Below are 18,435 nucleotides of genomic sequence, written 5' to 3'. Positions count from 1 at the left end.
TCACAGGGAGCTACAAAGTGTGGTGGGAACTCTGTGGCAGGAGGACCAGGTGTGTTCTGCATCCGGACTCTGCTGAGCACACTCAGCCTTTCCTAACAGCAGTGTGTCTCTCTGTCTCCAGTTATTGTCTTCTTACCTGAAGAAGCAGTTACTTGTAGTGCATGAGCATTTGGTTATGACAGCTAAAAAGACTTGCTGAAGCTGTGGAAACCTAATTCATCTTCTTGTTCCAAGGCAGGAGAAGTACACCAAAATGATGCCTGGGAAATGAGACTAAAAGTGTCTTAAATCCAGTGGTGGAGACTGTACAGTGACCCTGGAGAATCCATCCCTGCTTCATTCCGTCCCATCTTAGCTTCTCCTTGTACCTAAAACACTTGCTGTTGCAAGCTGAACTGATGTCTTCCTGTCATCCCCAAGCTGTGGACCACAGCTTGATGGCCTTTTCCTTTGTTAACTGCCTTTTGTAGGCAGGGTGAACCGTGGTGATACCTGTCTCCTTCCTTGGGCTTCTCTTTTCTGAATTCATTAAGCCAGTTTCTTCATCCTTTCCTGTAGCATATGTTTCCAAACCTCTAAACTTCCTTTTCTTCTCTGGACTCTTAATTTGTTTCTGTCTCAGCAGTCCAAAACTGGTTGCAAGAGTCTGGCAGAGGCCTCAACAGGGCTGAATCGGACAGGTTAATTACTTCCCAATTACATATTACACTCTTGGAAACTGCCTTTTTGCAAAAGCATCATGTTGTTGACTCATAAATTTTCTGGTGCCTTGCCACCCACAGATCCTGTGTGACAGTATGGCTACCTTCCCAATAGTTCCTCACGTTTGTGTATCAATTTTGCTTTTTTCCTCCCATATTTTCATTTCATCTATCTGAGATTATCCTTTCATTTTACCATAATGCTTGTGAAATACTGCTCTGTTTCCGAAGAAGTTCTGAGGACATTTTTGACCTTGGAATTAAAAACAACCACCACAAAACCAAAAAAAGTATTTGCCATAATAAATCTCCGTGCACTAAGACAGAGAGTTAGGAGTTCACAATCCATTTTGTTATTTTGAGCTCCTTAGCCTGTTACAGAAATGCACATTCGGTTTGCAGTGAGAGCCCCTGTCCTGGGAAGACTTAATGAATTAACTTGCTTAAGTTTTTGATTTCAGTACCCTTTTGGTTTGGAAGCTCAAGAGATGTGGCAGACTTGAGACCCATATTTGTCAGAAATGTTCCAAATGAATTGTAATTACCCATTCATTCCCTTAATGTAGTAAATCCCAGATGCTTTTGCTGGATAAGTAATACTCATTAAACAGTGTTAGAACATATCAAGAATAAAACAAAATGTGGAAGGTTATGACATTTTAGTGCACTCAGCTGTACTAGTTTGTGCAGTCAGCCTGGACACAGAGTGCTTGGATGACGGCATCTGACTTTTTGCAGTGCTGCTCAGGTGACAAGCCATGCATGACTACAGAGTCCCCAGGCAGCATTACAGCCATGCCTAATAGCACATGGTGGTATGTGTGCTCCAGGTAAAGTCCATGTTTGGTGTGCGTTGCTATATGTAAAGAGGAGCGGCAAATGTTTTGGGAGCTCTGTCTGAAACAGCTGTAGTGGTGTGTCTGACTTCATGGTATTTCTCATCTGCAGAGGAGGAGGAGGACCTTTGCAGTTAGAAGTGTTAGTGCCAGCAGCCAACCCATAGTCAAAGTTTCTGGTAGTTCCTGGTGAGCTGTTTCAGCAGGCTTAGTGCATCTGTCTGGTCACTCTTTGTGAAAAGGGAACCTGATGGTAGCATTTGGGCTGTTTGTGTTTTTTTCCCCTCCAGAGTGTGTGCTTTCTGCAAAGGCTTGTGTGTTAGCTGTAATGCTTGCCAACACCTTTGAAAGACACCCCCTTCTCCATTATGGGATTTTAAAGGAGAACAGGACTGAAGATGAAGGCCCTCTTGACAAAAGCAGCGGTATTTTCTTGTCTCAGCAGTTAGGAATTTAAGACTAAAAAAATTTTGCAGAAGCAAACTTCCCTTCTACTGCCCCCTTCCGCCCACCTCGAGTAGCCTGTCTAGCTGCCACTCAAAACCATGGAAAAGTTTCAGAGGACTTTCTGGGTTTAACCATCACAGTTATTGCTGCAGCTGATGCTTTGTTGCTTATGTTCCCTTCCAAATGAAGAAAATGGACTGTACAGATTTATTCTCATTTAAATCCAGCACTTGTTATTTGACTTGTTAAATGAAGAATTTGCTTCTAGGGTAGATAAAGCCATGTAGTCTAGTTAGTGTAATAAGAAAATGGAGTTGGCAGAAGCAAGAAGTATTTCAAAATGGATTTTCTGGTGGCCAGATTTTTTGAGAACTCTCCACCATCGAATCATCACTGGTACAAAGTCTCTTGTGATGCAGAAATATTCATTGCACCATTTTGCAGCAGAGGAGCAAGAGCTGTGGAGGTAGGAAAGGAAAATAAAAAGAGAGAAGCTCTTGAAAGAACAGCTTTGGAGTATCTGAGGATGGCAGAAAGGCTGAAGCAAGCAAATATTTTAGTTAAAAACCAGTGCTGTTATGGACCATCAAGAGAAGAATAGAACTGATGTTGGTTTAGCCAGCAAGTTAGTGATGAAGGGATGTTGAGAAAATACCTGGTAAAACTAACCATTTCAAAACAAGCAGGACCAGATGACACACAGCCCAGGCTTCTAGAGGAACTAGCACAGGCTACCATGAACTGCTCACCAGCATTTTTGAACATTCATGGAGAACAAGTGAGATCCAAGGAAACTGGACTAGGAAAGTGTAGTAACAGCCTTTAACAAGATAAAAGCATGTCTTTGGGAACTGTTAAGAAGAAAGTTTGAATTAAAACCATTTTGAAATGTAACAAAACGTCAAACATGACAGCACTTCTATCAAACAGTATTTTTAAGCTATTTTAAATTGAAACTGAATTAGCCCTTTCTGATGGTGGAGAATTGTTGCAATGATTCCATCAGCAGAGAAAAATTATGCTAGGCTTAAAGTGTTAATTATTTTTATTTCATGATTGCTTGGGTCTGGTTTTTGATGATGGCTTTTTAATGTGCAATCATTTCATGGACCATCATCTGATGTCCTTGGATGACTGGTCTGTCTGACCACAATTTAAATAAACACCGAGCTGCACCAAATACATCCTTGACATAATGTACTGAGGGCTGGCCCAGTGGCTTTTGAGTATCATGAGGTCATTCAAGATAAAAGATTGTGCTGACAAAACTTTGACAGCCTCTGGAGCAGAATTATGTGATCGCTGAGTAAACTGAAAACATGGGGCTGGATTAACTGGACCGTAAGTAAAATTGTATTTTCCTGCCTGGATGCGAAGTAAAGGTGCTAATAATATTATTTAAGGGCTTCTGCAGAGGGGTCATATAGTCCCACCAGAGGCTGGCTATCTCCAGCAGACAGACTCAGAAAGAAATTATGATTTGGATTGACATTTATTTGATTATCTTTCTTGCAAAAAGATACTTTGTGAGAATTTCAGTGTCCCAGAGCTGGATGCCTTGTCAGTTTCCGTAGCCAAGGATACATAATGAGGGAGTTATTTGCCAAGGTCTACAGCCTTCAAGTTTTGTTTTACTTGGTTTGAAACATTTAAGAATGTATATGCAATTGGACATACTAGCTGTATGACTCAGGTTTGCACCTCTTAACCAGTGGTGCTGCTATTTTTACATTTGTAAACACACTTTACTGGTGTGCACATTAGACAGGGAGGACACTTGTCACATAGCAGTGCTGTCTGCTTCATTTAAAGGTCTCCTGGAAGGGAATGTACAAGGGGGTTGCAGTAGAAGCTGGAAAGGGTTCTGGGTTTTGGTACTATGCTTTGATGCTGACCAGAGGACATACCAAGGGAGTGAGTTGTCTCCCTTGGATCTCACTCTCAGCATTTAAGGTTGGGTTTGGAGGCACTTCCTTCCTCAGTGCTTCTTGTCACCTGGCAGAGCATCAATACTGTTGCAACTCAAATTTGATACTGAAACATTGACACCTCTTGCCGTTGATTCTGGAAGGTACAGACAGCCTGATTATAAAAAGCAAATATGATGTCAGTTAGTATGTGAGGTTGAGCACTGAGCATGTGACCGTCAGGAATGGACGCTAGCCTTCTCTTCCCTACCTTTGAAGCAGCAAAAAACTGGGAGCATTGAAATGAGTGAGCTTGTCAGGTCTCCAGCCCACCAAGGACACTTTCACTGACTCAGGGGCTTATTTGGAAAGGCATGCAATGAAGTTGAATGTCAGCAGGTCACACAAAAAGAAGCAGAAAGGGAAGACTTAAGTCTGGAAGAGGGGGCTTGGAATGGTAAATGAAGGGAATTAATACAGTGCTCAGGTTTGTGCAATAGGAAGAGGGGCTTCAGCCAATGTATCAGAACCAGCTCAGTGTGCTCACATAGTATGAAATCCTATTTCTGAGTGCAAGAAGGACAGTAGAAAAAATGAAGTGAGACCTGAGCAAGAGTGTTGTATTTAATTTGCAGCATTGCTCAGCTGGGATACTGTAGCTGGTTACGACTGAATTTTTTGGACAGTAGTGTGCATGCACATGACAAAAGGCTTTTATGTCCTCTATCCTTGGAATTTATAGATCTCCACTGGATCATGGGAGTTTGATGTGCAAAACTTCCAGGGGCTTCTGAATCCTCTTGGGAAACCTAAATTTCTTTTTTGCATTAATTCCAAATTGCTCAGCAGTTTCTGGAGTTTTGACCCCATTTCAGATTTTTTTGATTTATACAAGAGTTTGAAATGCTGTTCAGAGGGATGGTTATTTCAGTTCTTGTTTTATCTGTCATGAACAGATGTTCTATGTAAGGTTCCCTAATTAAATGTTTGTTTGATGTGAATTTACTTTTCAACACCAAGTGTGTTTAACAACATAGTAAACATAACATGTTCTGAACAGGAAATCTCTGTTGTCCTGGCAGGTTTGTGTTTAGTTGAATTTAATCATGAATGGGCAGAGCCTGAAAAACTGGCATCATTGAGAACAACTCATGTCTGGTATTGGTTGGTGAGGGGGTTTGGATGAATGTTCTTAGGACAATGTCTAGGAAGATTCCTACACCAGCAGGGCTCTTGTGGGCTTTTCTTCCAAGCTGAAATATTGCTGTGTCTGGAAAAATTAGGGAAGAGGTAATATTGACATTTCTCTGTCTTCAGTGAGTTCCCTGTCCTGCTCATGTGTAAGGAGGCAAAAAAACCCAAAGATGAGCTTCAGTAAAAAAGCAAACTAATGCCCCTGGGAAAACAGTAGCTACTAGAAAGGAAGGCAAGGTTTGGAGCTAGGATTGCTTTGAAGGGCAAATGAGCACCAATTTGGAAACAGAATCCTGATAGAGTGTGGTGGAAAAACACACCAACATAGGGACACATTGTGTATTGTGGCATACTGGTGTGTGTAGTCTTTGAGAAGAGCTGGGTTGAGCTACCATTGAGCTGCAATAGGAGCCAGTCCAGTGAGGTCTGTCACTGTTAATGACTGTGGTAAAAGAGTGTTGCCTCCCTATTTGGGGATCACACATGACAGGGTAGCAAATACCAGATGTCCTGTTCTAAAAGAGACAACTTTTTCTCAAGAAGTGTTTCTAGTTAGAAAGATTAAAGATGGGAGACTGAATCAGAAATACTGACAAGGCAACATTTTTCCCAAGATAATAAATGAGGAATTTATAGGAGTTCATGAACATAAGAGATTGTTTCTTCTGTCTGCTGGATTTTGGCACAAGTTTCTCAATGCTAACTTTATTTTCCATGTATATGAGTTTGGGGGTAGTGTTTTAATCCCTTCATGTGTATAAATATTTTTTTAAAAACCTGTAGTAGCTTGATGGGAGGATATGTAGTATATTTGAAGGGATGGATAGCTGCTCTTTGTTATCTATTCTGTGTTACCATCCAGAAAGAGGTGATCTCTGAACTCTTTTATTCTAATCCATTGTCACAGCACTTCATAGACACAAGGCTTGTGGACCTGCATCTCAGATTTTAACTGAAGAGATGTGAGCATAAGGAGTTCCAGTAGATGTTGCCTGACATAGAGAATATGCACATTAGTAATGATGTATAAATATGTAATTATGTAAGAGGGAGGCAGCCTTCTGCAGATATTTGGTGTGGATAGTAGTAATGCAGCTTAACCCAAGACTTTGTATATGGTGTGCTCTCATTCAAACTTAGACTTTTTGGAGTGCAAGCCTCATGCCTATGCTGTACAACTTTCTTGAGTGTTTCTGGTCAAAAAAAATGGAATTAAATCACTTGGGAGTCCCTGGGAAAGATCCCATTAGTCTAAAAGTACAGCTTGTCAGAATTTACCCAGCTTCAGGAGGATGAACAGTTCAGACACTTGAATTTTGTTGCCTTGAATGCCTGCTTATTGTTTTGTTTCTGTCACAGTTTTAGCAGATATTCACCAAGCAACTGCTGTTGTACAATATTGTTTGTCTATTATTTACAAAATTGGATTTGGAGAATGATGATTCACATCCCATTATGCCTTTAAATTTGCACAGTTCTGAGTGCACCAGAGATTTTTGCTTTGGTTATGAAAGTAACAGACCTTAAGTCAATATATTCTTGCATTTTTCCATACATGGAGTTGCTGGCTGAGTTGCTACCAGCTGCGTTGCAGCTTTTCCACATAACTTCTGAAAAAGCATTTCCCTCCCTAGCCCAGGAAAACTACTCGTGTTCCCTTTCAAGGCCAAAGTATAACATGCCTATAAGACAATTCTTGCCATGCTTTGTTCTTGTTTTACCACCACATTTCATGACACCACAGAGCCTTCCTGCTTATCTTAGGCCATTTTAATCTTAACAGCCAGATTTTTGTAATCCTAGTGACTCTGTGAAAATGATGAGCTCTTGGCAGATGCCTCCACTTTTCTCAGGGATCCTTGAGTAAATGTTTATCCATGACATTTACCCTGATAGTGAGTGTGTGTGACGATGTGCTGGAACTGCTGTGGGGAAGGTGACCTGCCCTGGCCTTTAACAAAATGATTTGACTATCTAGACCTCAAAAGTGCTAAAGAAGATTGGGTTAGCTCATTGTTGGGACTGCTATCTACCCTGTTGTAGTGTTTTAAGCCCAGAGGGCAACTGAGGACCACACAACCACTCAGGCATGGAAAGGAGAAAATAAAACAAAAGGCTCAGGAATAAGGAGATAAGGACAGGAGAGGGATAACTCACCCGTTATGGTCAATAGATGGTTAGGGGAAGAAAAAAGAACATGAATTTAATTTAAATGTCACCACCACCACTTAATTTTCTAATCAAATAGAGCAGGACAGTGAGAAATAAAACCACATTTTAAAAACACCTTCACCCCCACCCCTCCTTTCTTCCTGGGCTCAGCTTTGCTCCTGATTTCTCTACCTCCTCCCCTCCAGCAGCACAGGGTAGCAGGGGATGGGGGTTGCAGTCAGTTCATCACCTGTTGTCTCTGCTGCTCCTTCCTCCTCAGGGGGAGGACTCCTCATACTCATCCCCTGCTCCAGTGTGGGGTCCCTCTCAGGGTAGACAGTCCTCCATGAACTTTCTGCAACATGAGTCCTTCCCACAGACTGTGGCTCTTTACGAACTGCTCCAACATGGGTCCCTCCCACTGGCTGTAGCTCTTGCTGAACTGCTCCAATGTGGGTCCCCCGATGTGTTGCAATCTTCCCAACAATGAACTGCTCCAGAGTGGGCTTTCCTCAGTCCCAGCCTTCCTTGGGCACAGCCACCTGCTCTGGTGTGAAGTTCTCCATGGGCTGCAGGTGGGCATCTGCTCCACCATAGACCTCCATGGGCTGCAGGGGGACAGCCTGCCCTCTCATCACCACGGGCTGCAGGGGAGCCTCTGCTCCAGTGCACTTCCCCCCCTGCTCCTTCTCCTTTCTTCTGCTGACCTTGATGTTTGCATAGGTATCTCCCTCACAACTCCTCCTCCTCTTGAGTTCCTCTTATTAAATATGTTATCACAGAGGCACGGCCACCATCAACAGTTGACTCAGCCTTGGCCAGAGGCAGGTCTGGATTGGAGCTAGGGGAACTTCAAGAATCTTCTTACAGGGGCCAGCACTGTAGCCCTCTCCTCTGCTACCAAAAACCCCACCACACACAAACCCAACACATTCTACCCCTGCCTCTGTGAATCACATATTTATCATTGAAATCCACATTCATCCCACAGTATTCACAAACTTCACTCACATCAACCAAAAAAAGCTTCCCCACACCAAAATAAAAATAACATTATCACACTACCGAATGCAGGTACATGGTGCCCCATGTGAGGAACAAACTCACAACCTTCAGATTATGAGATAATATTGCTGAGATGACTAAGAAATCTCTATTCAGTTGATATGAAATGTGTGAGTTCAGAGATACTCCATGACTTTCTTGCCTGACAAAATCTTCAGATAATTTTTCTGTGACGCTTTTTCTTCCAATCCATTCCAAGTGGCAGTGTTGGTAGATGCCTGTTGCAAAGCTACTGTGATCCAATTTGAACTAACATCCTTCTGTCTTCATATTTTGTTGGACTGCACTTACTTTTTGCTGATTTAACAATTTAATGTCTTTTTTATTTTTTTTTTAATATAGTCAGTAGGGGAAGGAAAGTAATAAAGGCCTGCTGTACAGTGGATAAGTGTTGCAGTTAGCAGGGGAAATAAGAATCCTTTCTTCTGGCTTTGGATGCTGTGAAACGGCACAGAAGTCCACAGGTTAAAATCTTTCATGCTTTGAGAGCAATAGCTTACTTGATCTGTGAGATCTCTTGCAAAACAGTTGAACTTAGACAGTAACTTAAAATTCCTGAGGGGTTCTTGTTGGCATGCAGCAATCTCTTTCAAGAACAAAACTGAAAGAGAAAAACAGAACAAAAAACCCAGATACTTTTTAACAATAAGTAGCCTGTCTTTCAGAAGTGCCAAATGCCCAGCAGTTCCCTGATTGCATTGGCAGCAGGTGGGTTTTCACGGGTCTGAAAATCAGAGTATTTTAGATTTTTCCACAAAGGCAGCTTGGTGTGTTGGCCAAAGTGGTCCCACTGGTCATGTCCTAATGTGGACAGCCAGGGAGGTGAGGGGAGGTGCCATCTGGCAGTGGAGCCAGCTGGCTCGTTCCAATAACATCCTCTGAGGGGCTTCTCACAGCATAGCTGGTGGCTTGTAAATTCCCACTCTACCTTGGGATACACTAATTCTTCTATGTATGTGACTGAGCTCACTGTTACTATGAAGAGCACAGCTTTAGGCCTGTATTTCACTATGTGTAAATTTTGCGAGCTATTCCTCTTGGAAAGCTTTTGCACTGAGAACCAGTCAGCCTCTGATCTGTCTGAAACCATCTAGGGACCATTTCAGCAGTTCTTGTTTGAGGTTTTTCTTGGCAAGTCTACCACTAGTATAAACTCTTCCTTTTACTCCTGTACCTTGAAAAGGTCATCTTACTCTGCTGTGCTCCATTTGGAAGCCAGAAGCTTCTCTTAAATATGCTCCAAGTTGCTTTTGACATTACCACTGGTTCAAAGTTGTTCTGTTTGGAACAGCAGCCAGAGTCCTGGCCTAATTGTTCTTTTGAGTGGAAAAATATTTCATCAGTGCTGAGTGTTTTATATGGAACATGCTTTCCCAGCTGGCAGAACTTCAAGAAAATCCAAAGCATTTCCTTGCATGGTTACCAGAAGGCATACGATAACTGTCTGAGCTTGTTCATCACATTGCAAGGCTAGATTGTTTACTCCACTAACCTTACAGTCTTGCTTTGCTCATGTTTACATGAATTATGCAAGTAATTCATGCAAGAAAGAGGGGGAAGTACTCAAGCCAATGATAAGTTTATTTTCTGAATTCTTCCATTGCACCAAAAAGCTGCACAAGAACTGGTGAGAGTTGTTTCAAAATTCAGTATTCTGCATTTCTAAGACATGCTACTTCTAGCAGTCTTCTAAACTGCTGTCAAGCTTAGTCCTAAGCTATTCATAGCCTGTGAAAGGACAAGCAAAAAAATAGTCAGTGCGGGCAAGAGGGGACCTGTAAGACTTTTTCTTTCATCTAACAGCACTCCGAAGAGCATCTGTGGTTGAGTAAAAGAAAACTGAAGGCCAAATCCCAGGTCATCAGTACCAAGTTTGTTTAGTTTCAGTGACTGCATTTTAGGAAGATAAAAAGTACTGCTAAATGTTGTCCTTGAAGGTGTGGAGATAGGTTGGGCTTTGACTGTGTAACTAGTTTACTCCTTACAGTAGCAGGCACAGTGATGGCTTCATGATTTCTACATTTTTTACATCATTTCTACAGTTTAGAAAGCCAAATTGTTTCCTTTCTAAGGGAATTTTCCTGTAAAGTTGTTTAAAAAAGTTTTTTTTTTTAAAAGAAGACATTTGCTTTTTTAATCTCAGTGTTTCCATTTTGCTTCCACTACATTTAAGAGTATCCAGTGGAAAAGAAGAAAAGAGGAGATGGACTAAAGCAACTCGTTTTAGTAGAAGGATTTAAAAAAACCAAACCAAACCAAACCAAACCAAAACCAAAAACCAAAACCAAATAAAACATTAATTGCAGGTCCTGAATTTTAAAAGTATAGCCAGTCTCAGCCCAAGGAATCCTAGTTTCAGATTTTTCACTTTGCCATTCTGTTGTTCTTTTGATACAATTTTGGGATGGCTGTGTTAAGTGTCTTGTAAAATAAATAACTACAAAGGAAAGAAACCCTTACTACTAGCATAGTGGTTAGACATTGCTGTAAATTCAAAAGTGGGCATACCCTAAGAGAAATGTGGATTGCTAGTAATTCTTTTTCATTTGGTTAATTGTTCCCAAGTCTGATCTTGACCTGAGTTTAGGAGCTGTGTGGCAATGCTAATCCGAAACAAGCTGGATAGCTAACAAGAAATGCTGAGTAGGAGACAGGCAGGACTTTTAACTGTAATGTTTAAAAGTCCATCTTTTTGCTTTGAGTTTTGGTTCAGGACAGTTGCAACTTGAAAATTGTATAAAGGGCTAGTCCCTACTACTGTTTGATGAGGTAAAAATGTATCTGACGGAGGTCTGATTTGTGAAGGTTTTAAAAACCAAACTGCTAATGTTTACAAAATCCTTAACAAAGATGGAATTAAAAAAAAAAAAAAAAAGTTTAATTCAACTCTGGTAGCGTGCAAACACGCATCACCAGTTCATTTCTAGCAGAGAGCAAAGATTTTCTGCACAAGGATGAACTTCACAAAAGCTGCAGCACGAGGAGGAACGCCACTGAGCACTTAGATGGAGAGCTCTCAGGTATGATGTGCAGCAGCAGGTTCATAGCCATCCTATTAGCCCTGTAGAAAGATGGGAGCAAGTCTCAGCAAGGTCATGGAGGTATCAAGCTGTGAACTGCAAGCTAACCTGTGAAATGAGAACTATCTATTCCCCTGCTAGTCTTATTCCACATTCAGCATGTAGTGGGGTGTTTATTTCTCCTGCTGTCAGTGGAAACATAAAAGCCTGTAAATCAATGTAAATTACTCAGACAAAAGGCTATGTATTAATATGGTCTGTTACAAGTAAATGAGTTGCATTTCTTCCAGCAGTGCTGTAAGCAGTGTTCCTCTGATTCAGCATTATCTACCATCCTCCTGCATCAAGAGGAGGATGATAAATTCATTCACTGCTTCAAAAATGCCTGATAAATTATTGGTTTTTATAGCTCCTAGTTGGAGAAGGGGTGGCTTGTGTGTTCCTGTATAAATCTCAGATAACAACCAAAAACTTTAGAGTGTCTTTTTGATCAGTTCTGAAAAGACACACTGCAAGAATCTGGCACCAGATGTGCCAGGGTGAGTTTGTTGGCAGCAGACCAAAGATCTAATTCTTCACTGCCATTACCTCTGTCGGCATATGTGTATCTGATTTGAGGCAAACAGAGCCATCTAAATGCCTTGGTTGATTGTGCTAGAGAAGAGGTGCTATCTCTGCTTGTCATGTTGGCTTTTAAGAAAAAAAGCCATAAATAAAACCAAGCCCATGGGAAACTTGTAGCTCATAGGTAACCTAGAATAGTTTCCATTTCCTTTTGTTTCAGTGACTTGTACTGTTCGTCTCTTGTCCTCAGGGTGAGTCTGTCTCCTGACTCCTAGTCACCTTAATCCAATCTTTCTCACAAAAGTGGTCCAAGTTTGGGAAGTTGTTTCCTTTTCCTCTCTTCTTTGCAAAAGCTTGTTGCAGAGGCCGCAGGTAGCATCTCATCTGGTGCGACATCCTTGAAAGTGACTTAGGCTCCTCTGAAGGCTGCAGATGATGGGTTAAATCTCCTATTGGTATCCTCAGCCTCTGCCAAAATCAGTCTTCTGCCTGTGTGCACAGGCTGGTGTTTGCAGGGCTCCTCATGACAGGTGGTTTCAGGCTTCCAGGCTCTAAGAATGCCAGTCCCAACTTTCTGCCTCAAAGGCAGCTTGAGGTGTGGGCACCAGACATCTAAGGAGCTAAGTCACATTGGAGTGAGAAATCCAGCTTTCTTCTCAGCACTTGGCCTGCTGGACCATTACCATTACAAAAGAGGATTAGTGATTTTCATAGTCACAATGCCTTTGATTTGAGGCTCGCTTTGATTTGAGGCAGTAGTGTTCACTGGCCCAGAGAAGTAGTGGCCTCCTCCAGGTGAAGAACAAGGAGAGAAACATGCTTTTGAGGAGGAAGAGGGAAAGAATTGGCTGAAGAGGCTGAATGGAAGCTGTAATGGATGTAGTTAGTCGCTGGGAAGGGCCCAAAGCAGCCCATGATTCCTTAAGACAATTAAAAGCAAATTGTCCAGCTGAGCGATCCCAGAGCAAGGAAGATGCTCCCCCAGACTATAATTCAAGGGGCTGAATGGCCCTCAAAAACTGAGAGCAGATTGAAAAAAGACAGAAGATGAGGCAAATGATGGAACAGATGTGAGCGCTTTTGTTGGGAAGACTTGGAGGCTAGTGGGATGGCAATAGGCTAATTTGAGGAGCATAATGCCAGGTTCTTTTCATATGCAGAATAACACTTTGATCCAATGTGGATGAAAGTGCTGAAAAGTGGAGAGGATGGCAGGGGGTCTTTTGTCTTTGACAAAAAAGGCATCTGTCAGGCTCTAACCCCCTTTTCCCCACCCCCTTGGCCTGGCAGGCCACTCCAACAATGCTAGCAAAGGGGACAAGTGTCTCCTGACTGCTGAAGAAATCTCCAGGAGGAGAATGAGGCTTGCAGCAATACGTATACCAGAGAGCTTAACTGATTTTCTCCACAGTACAAAAAGAGAAGAGGGTTGGGGGAAGACAGAGAGATCACAGTGGAAATGGGAGGTAGGAGGAAAAAAATCCCTTTCTAATAAACTTCTAACTTTTGTTCTCCGAATACATCTTTTCAGGAGATGCTTTGATGCTAGTATGATTACACATACTGGAGCAGAGTAGAGTAGAGTTGCTGGTGGGGGGGAAGGTATGAAGTAAGAAAGAATAGTTTTGCAAGGAGGATGAATATGGAGTGATTTTTGTGGATTCCAACACAGGAAAGATTCTGGAATTAATAAACCAGTGCAATGCAAGAGATACCTGGAAGACAGATGTGTACTTTCTGTACCACCTGTTGGAGGAGCTCAGCTCAGCTCAGCACAAATTCTTGGTTTTGATTTCTAAGAAAAATTGACAATTTCTCTTCAACCTTTTCTTCTTTTCTGTTGTCTTCTTAGCTCCTTGGACTTGCTAGAAATGAAAGGACTGCAGGATTGAATGGAGCGCTAGGAAGATGAGCATTATTTGTGCCAAGCAAATAAAGCAGTTGTAGATCAGTTGCTGATCTGGTCGTTGCTTCTCGTGCTCTGTTGACTTTCTTCAGCTTTTCACATCTGGTAAACAAGACTTGGGTCTGATCTGTAGAGTTTGATGGCTGTGATCTTCCTTAAGTACCTCTTTGCACCTAGTCTGTTTTCTTTGAGAAATAATGACAGATAAGAGTTATCAACCTCTGAGTGAGACCCACCTTGGCAAATTAAATCCTTTAATAACAATAGGTTTAGGAATCTTCCTTCTCTTGAGATCCTAACAGTGTTTGTCCATTACTATTTACTGAAGATAACCTCACCAGGGCACAGCTTTAAGCAACACCTGGTACTGCAAACAGCTCCTTCCTCTTTACCCCCACACCCCTTCTCTTTCTGCCAGGGAGTTACAATTCCCCCAAGAAGGTATGAGTGATATAGAAATGGAGAGAAGCTATCCCATTCCTTTGAGAGTCTCTACACATACACTGACACCGAATCATAATCCTGTGTAGTTGTTAAGTAGGTGTGCCATGATTCCTCTCCAGCAGATGCCACTGTTCTGTTCAGACCAACTGATGTAGAGAGTATTTTTGGCAAAAGCATCTCCTGCCCTCCAGTGGTGCAAAACCTGATTAAATGAGTTACCATAATTCATATTAGGGAGGGCTGATTGTCAAGGACATTGATGCTCTTTTGATTTCTGCCCATTTGTCATATCTTGACTTTTCTTGCTCTCAGTGCTTGGATTGTGATTGAGAATGGTGCAGAAGGACTTGAGCTGCTACTGCTGTCATCAAAGGAGCTGAGACCACCTCTGTCCTTCACAACACCAACACGAAAGTTCCTTCTCTTGGTGGGCTTCAGTTGGTTCTTGTGTGACTTCTCTCTCAGGTGCTATGCACAGTGATAGGATGCAGGTCTAGATGCAAATGGGGAAAGATGTTGCTCATGGGGGAGTCTGACCTGGCAGAGAACATCCCTCTGTAGTCCTTCATGCCAAAGAAAAACAGCCCATTCAGTGCCACACAAACCCATTGACCAGGCTGTGGGGTCCATGGCAGCCTGCTGGAATCTCTGTCTGCAGGCAGTCATGGTCAGGATGGTGTGTAGGAGTCTTGGGCAGTGAGCCTGGACACTTTGTTATTTGAGGTGCAACATGAATCACCTCATTGTGAAAGGTCTTTTGTGCTTCTCCAGCTGGGCAGACAAGCCCTTCAGCTGCTCCCATCCTGAGATTTCTCAACATGTCCCACCTCCACACCAGGAAGAGGTACTCTTAGCTAAGACCAGAGAGCTGCCAAAGCTGCCTCACCAGGGCAGCTTTGTGTCATGCCAGCAGTAAGGTTAGAGATGTGAAGGTAGGGGGGGTGAGTTGCCTCTTTTCCTATGTAAACATGTGCGGTATTTCCCCATAACTGCAGGTACTCATTGTGGTTTTAAACTGTGGTCTTGAGACAGATTTGTTTAGCCATTGGCAGTTACTGTTTGCTAGTTTCCTATGGCCAGTGGGTAGGCACGAGGAAGGAAGATGCCTCTGTGGCTTGACCTGGCTGCTACGGTCCATGGCAGGTCTTTTTGGAGAAGCGACTGGATCTGTTTCACCTGAAGTACACTGCAAGGGAGGAGGAAAGAGATGTGCATGGAGAACAGGGTAGCGTGCAGAGCAAGTGACAGCAGGAGTGCAGGTTGTGTGAGAGAGGAAGGTTTGCTTTGTTGTCATGTCTCGCCCAGCAGGCTGGTGTTTTCTCCACAGAAGTCAGTTGCCTTCCACTAGTTTGTGTTCGGATAAAAATCAAATGGTTAAGAGTGCAAAGCGTCTTTGATGTGCTTACTCTACACTGAAGCAGAGCTCAGCTGGCAGACCAGCTCAGGAGACAGTCACAGGTCTTACCCCTGCTCTGTGGTCAGGGACTGTCTGGCCATTGTTTCAGAGTCTGGAGACTCTAGAAAGGGCCATACTGCTTTAATGATAAATTGTCCAAGTGAATGCTGGTATGGTAGTCAAATAACTTACAAAATAAGCCATTCCCATGGAAGTGCTTTTGGCTGTACTGGTTGCACATACAAGATTTTCCTGGCATAATGTAGCAGTCCTGGCTGTAGAAGTCCTTCATTCTCAGCATTCATTTGGCTTGTTTCTCAGTGAATATGGTCTGGTCATTAACAGCCATTAGGGATTCTCTGTGTGGGAAGTGAATCCAAACAAATGGAAAATGATGTCTTCAGAATGCAGTAAACCCCAGTCTGCATGCAAACTTCTGTTCAGATTTAAAGTGGTTTCAATTTGGTTTTGTTTAATTTACTTCCAAATTAAACAGAGGTCCTTTGCAAGGTGGCCACTGGTTAGTTTGATGTAACTTTCCTGAGTGTTTAGCTGCAGGTATTCTTTTAATCAGGTGCAGTTTGTACCAACAAAGTGAATTCTTGCCCTTTTTAAAAACATGAGGTGGGAGTGAATGTTGCTAGTCATTAACACCCTTCCAGAACTAATGCTAAGTTATGTGCTTTCATATTCGGTTAAAAACAGAGTGGTTTGGATACAGACAGGCAGCTCTAATTGTAGTGGGGACAGTGTGATTTCAAGTTTGGTGGGACCTGCACCTTTCTGTAGGAGACGGATTGTTGTGCTGGGGAGGGAAAATTGCACCTGTTCATTCCCAGATCTGCTCTGTTCTGTAGATTCGTTTCACATAATCTCAGTGCATTAGGAATATGCTTACTCATGTGTGCGTTTCATAGTGTTGGTGAATACCTCCAGTTCCAGACTGCTTTTGATGGTGTTCGAGGCAAATATCCAGGAGGAGTTAATTACACAGAGCCCTCATCAGTCTGCAGAGTCACCAGAGCTTGGAAAATAACCCTTCCAAGAGTAAATTTTGAAATGTGTTTCAAGACCTCAGCAATATCTCTCACTTTACTTCCTTTAGACATAAAAAAAAGATAAGCCAGCAGATAGTAGGAAGGCTTGTTACAGTTGTCTAGTCTTGCTGTGCAAACCAGCAGTAGCTTGAGTAAGTGCTGTGTTCAGGAGAGATGGCAGTATTTTTCTTGCCACATGCTGATGGAGTGCTGCTGTCTGCGCAGGCGAGTAGCCAGCTCCACACTCCACCAGCGTGCCCACTGGCTTCCCATGCTCAGCTTGGGGAGTTTCTCCCCCAAGTCCTCCTTCCTTGGCTCCCTGCCTCTCAGGGGCTCAGTGGCTGCCTGCTGCAGTGGTTGGACCAGTGAGGGAGAGGTACAGAGGTGCTACATCATCTATTTCGCTTCAGAGGCCCCTGCCAATTGTTGCTCCAAACTACTCTCTTGTGCCTTTTAAGTGGTGACCATCCTCATGGGTTGTGCGTTGCCATAGGCAGGCGGCAGCTGGAGTGGCAGCTCTCTCTGGGTCAGGTGCTGAGGCCGCAGCCCTGGGAGAGCCATACTGTGCTGGAGGTGGGGAAGCAGCAACAGCTGGAGGAGACCTCTGCTGATCTTCTCCCTTTCCAGTCAAGGGAGAAGCTCCCTGGAGATAAAGCTGTGGCAGACACATTGGTTCAGCTTGAGGTGAAGGGAATGGGAGTGTTTGCATTCCCAGGTGAACACCAAGGAGGAGGAGGGAGCATGGGCAGTGGCAGCCCCCATGCCTGCAGAGGCAGTCAGCCAGGGTAGAGTGCAGGGCCACTGCTCTCAGACTTTGCCTGCGGAGGGGGTGGCTTCTTGAGTCCCCTGACAGCTACCATCCTTCCCTGGCCTGCTCCAGAGAACCATTCCTGCCTGAAGTAAACGGGGTGCGTGGGAGAATGAAACAACAGCATCAATGTTCCTTGTGGATGAGGAAGAAAGGGCAAACAAGGAGAAGCCATGCTTCATTTAAGTAGGTAGCTGAGGAGTTGTGGGGAGAGGAGCCTGTCAGGCCCTAGGGCTCTGTGGTGGTCAGGCAGACTGTTGTTAGGGGAAAAAGATTGCCCCTATTTCAGTCTGCCCCTTTGTATCTTCTGTATTAATCACATTGTGGGCAAAACCTCCTGGAGTTATGTGTGGTGAGTCAGTTCCCTATGAGCAGGCCCATGGGACCTGATGTGTGTGTATCTGCAGACCTGGAGGAGGCGCGGGTTGGCAATGCATGTACTGGCACGCTCAGAGCAGGAGCACCTTCAGAGGGCCCTTGGCAGGCAGCTGTATGTCAGTGACCTTCTCAAGGGGCGAGACGAGAACTCACCAGGAACTCTGTCTTTTCCTTCCTTTCCCCCTCCCTCAGGTGGTCTTTGCTTTGAATCAGACTCTCTTGCAGCAGGAGAGCCTCCGAGCAGGCAGTTTCCAGATTCCCTATACGACAGAAGACCTTATCAAGCATTACAACTGTGGGGACCTCAGCTCCATCATCTTCAACCATGACACTTCTCAAGTGAGTCTTGCCACCGCAGCCCTTGTACTATGCACATGTCCCTGTAGCACTAACCCCAGTCTCACTCATGCTCATCTCTCCTCGGGCAGGCCCTTTGCAGGTGAGGGCCAAGGGCACCTTGGTGGCTCCCTGGCGTGTCCTCTTTCCTGTGCCTCCTGTCCCAGGAGTCTGAACCACCTCAGCCCCGTCTTGCTGCACGCAAGCAGTGCAGGTGCACCTGGCTTTCCCTTTTTGACGAATGT

The 18,435-nt window shown here is 43.6% G+C and overlaps 1 protein-coding gene across 2 annotated transcripts in view; it reads left to right on the top strand.

Moving 5' to 3' along the window:
* The window catches only part of LOC141918316 (metalloprotease TIKI1-like), an 84,814-nt gene that overhangs the window by 37,562 nt on the left and 28,817 nt on the right, over positions 1–18,435 (top strand). For both annotated transcript variants that reach the window (XM_074812627.1, XM_074812626.1), the window contains exon 3: positions 18,047–18,193. In XM_074812627.1, the coding sequence (XP_074668728.1) occupies positions 18,047–18,193 (147 nt within the window). The remainder of the gene's footprint in view (positions 1–18,046; positions 18,194–18,435) is intronic.

Source organism: Strix aluco, chromosome Z (assembly GCF_031877795.1).
Source record: "Strix aluco isolate bStrAlu1 chromosome Z, bStrAlu1.hap1, whole genome shotgun sequence".
NCBI lineage: Eukaryota > Metazoa > Chordata > Aves > Strigiformes > Strigidae > Strix > Strix aluco.
Note: the sequence above shows the minus strand (reverse complement) of the source record. Positions and strands in the feature narration are given on the sequence as shown.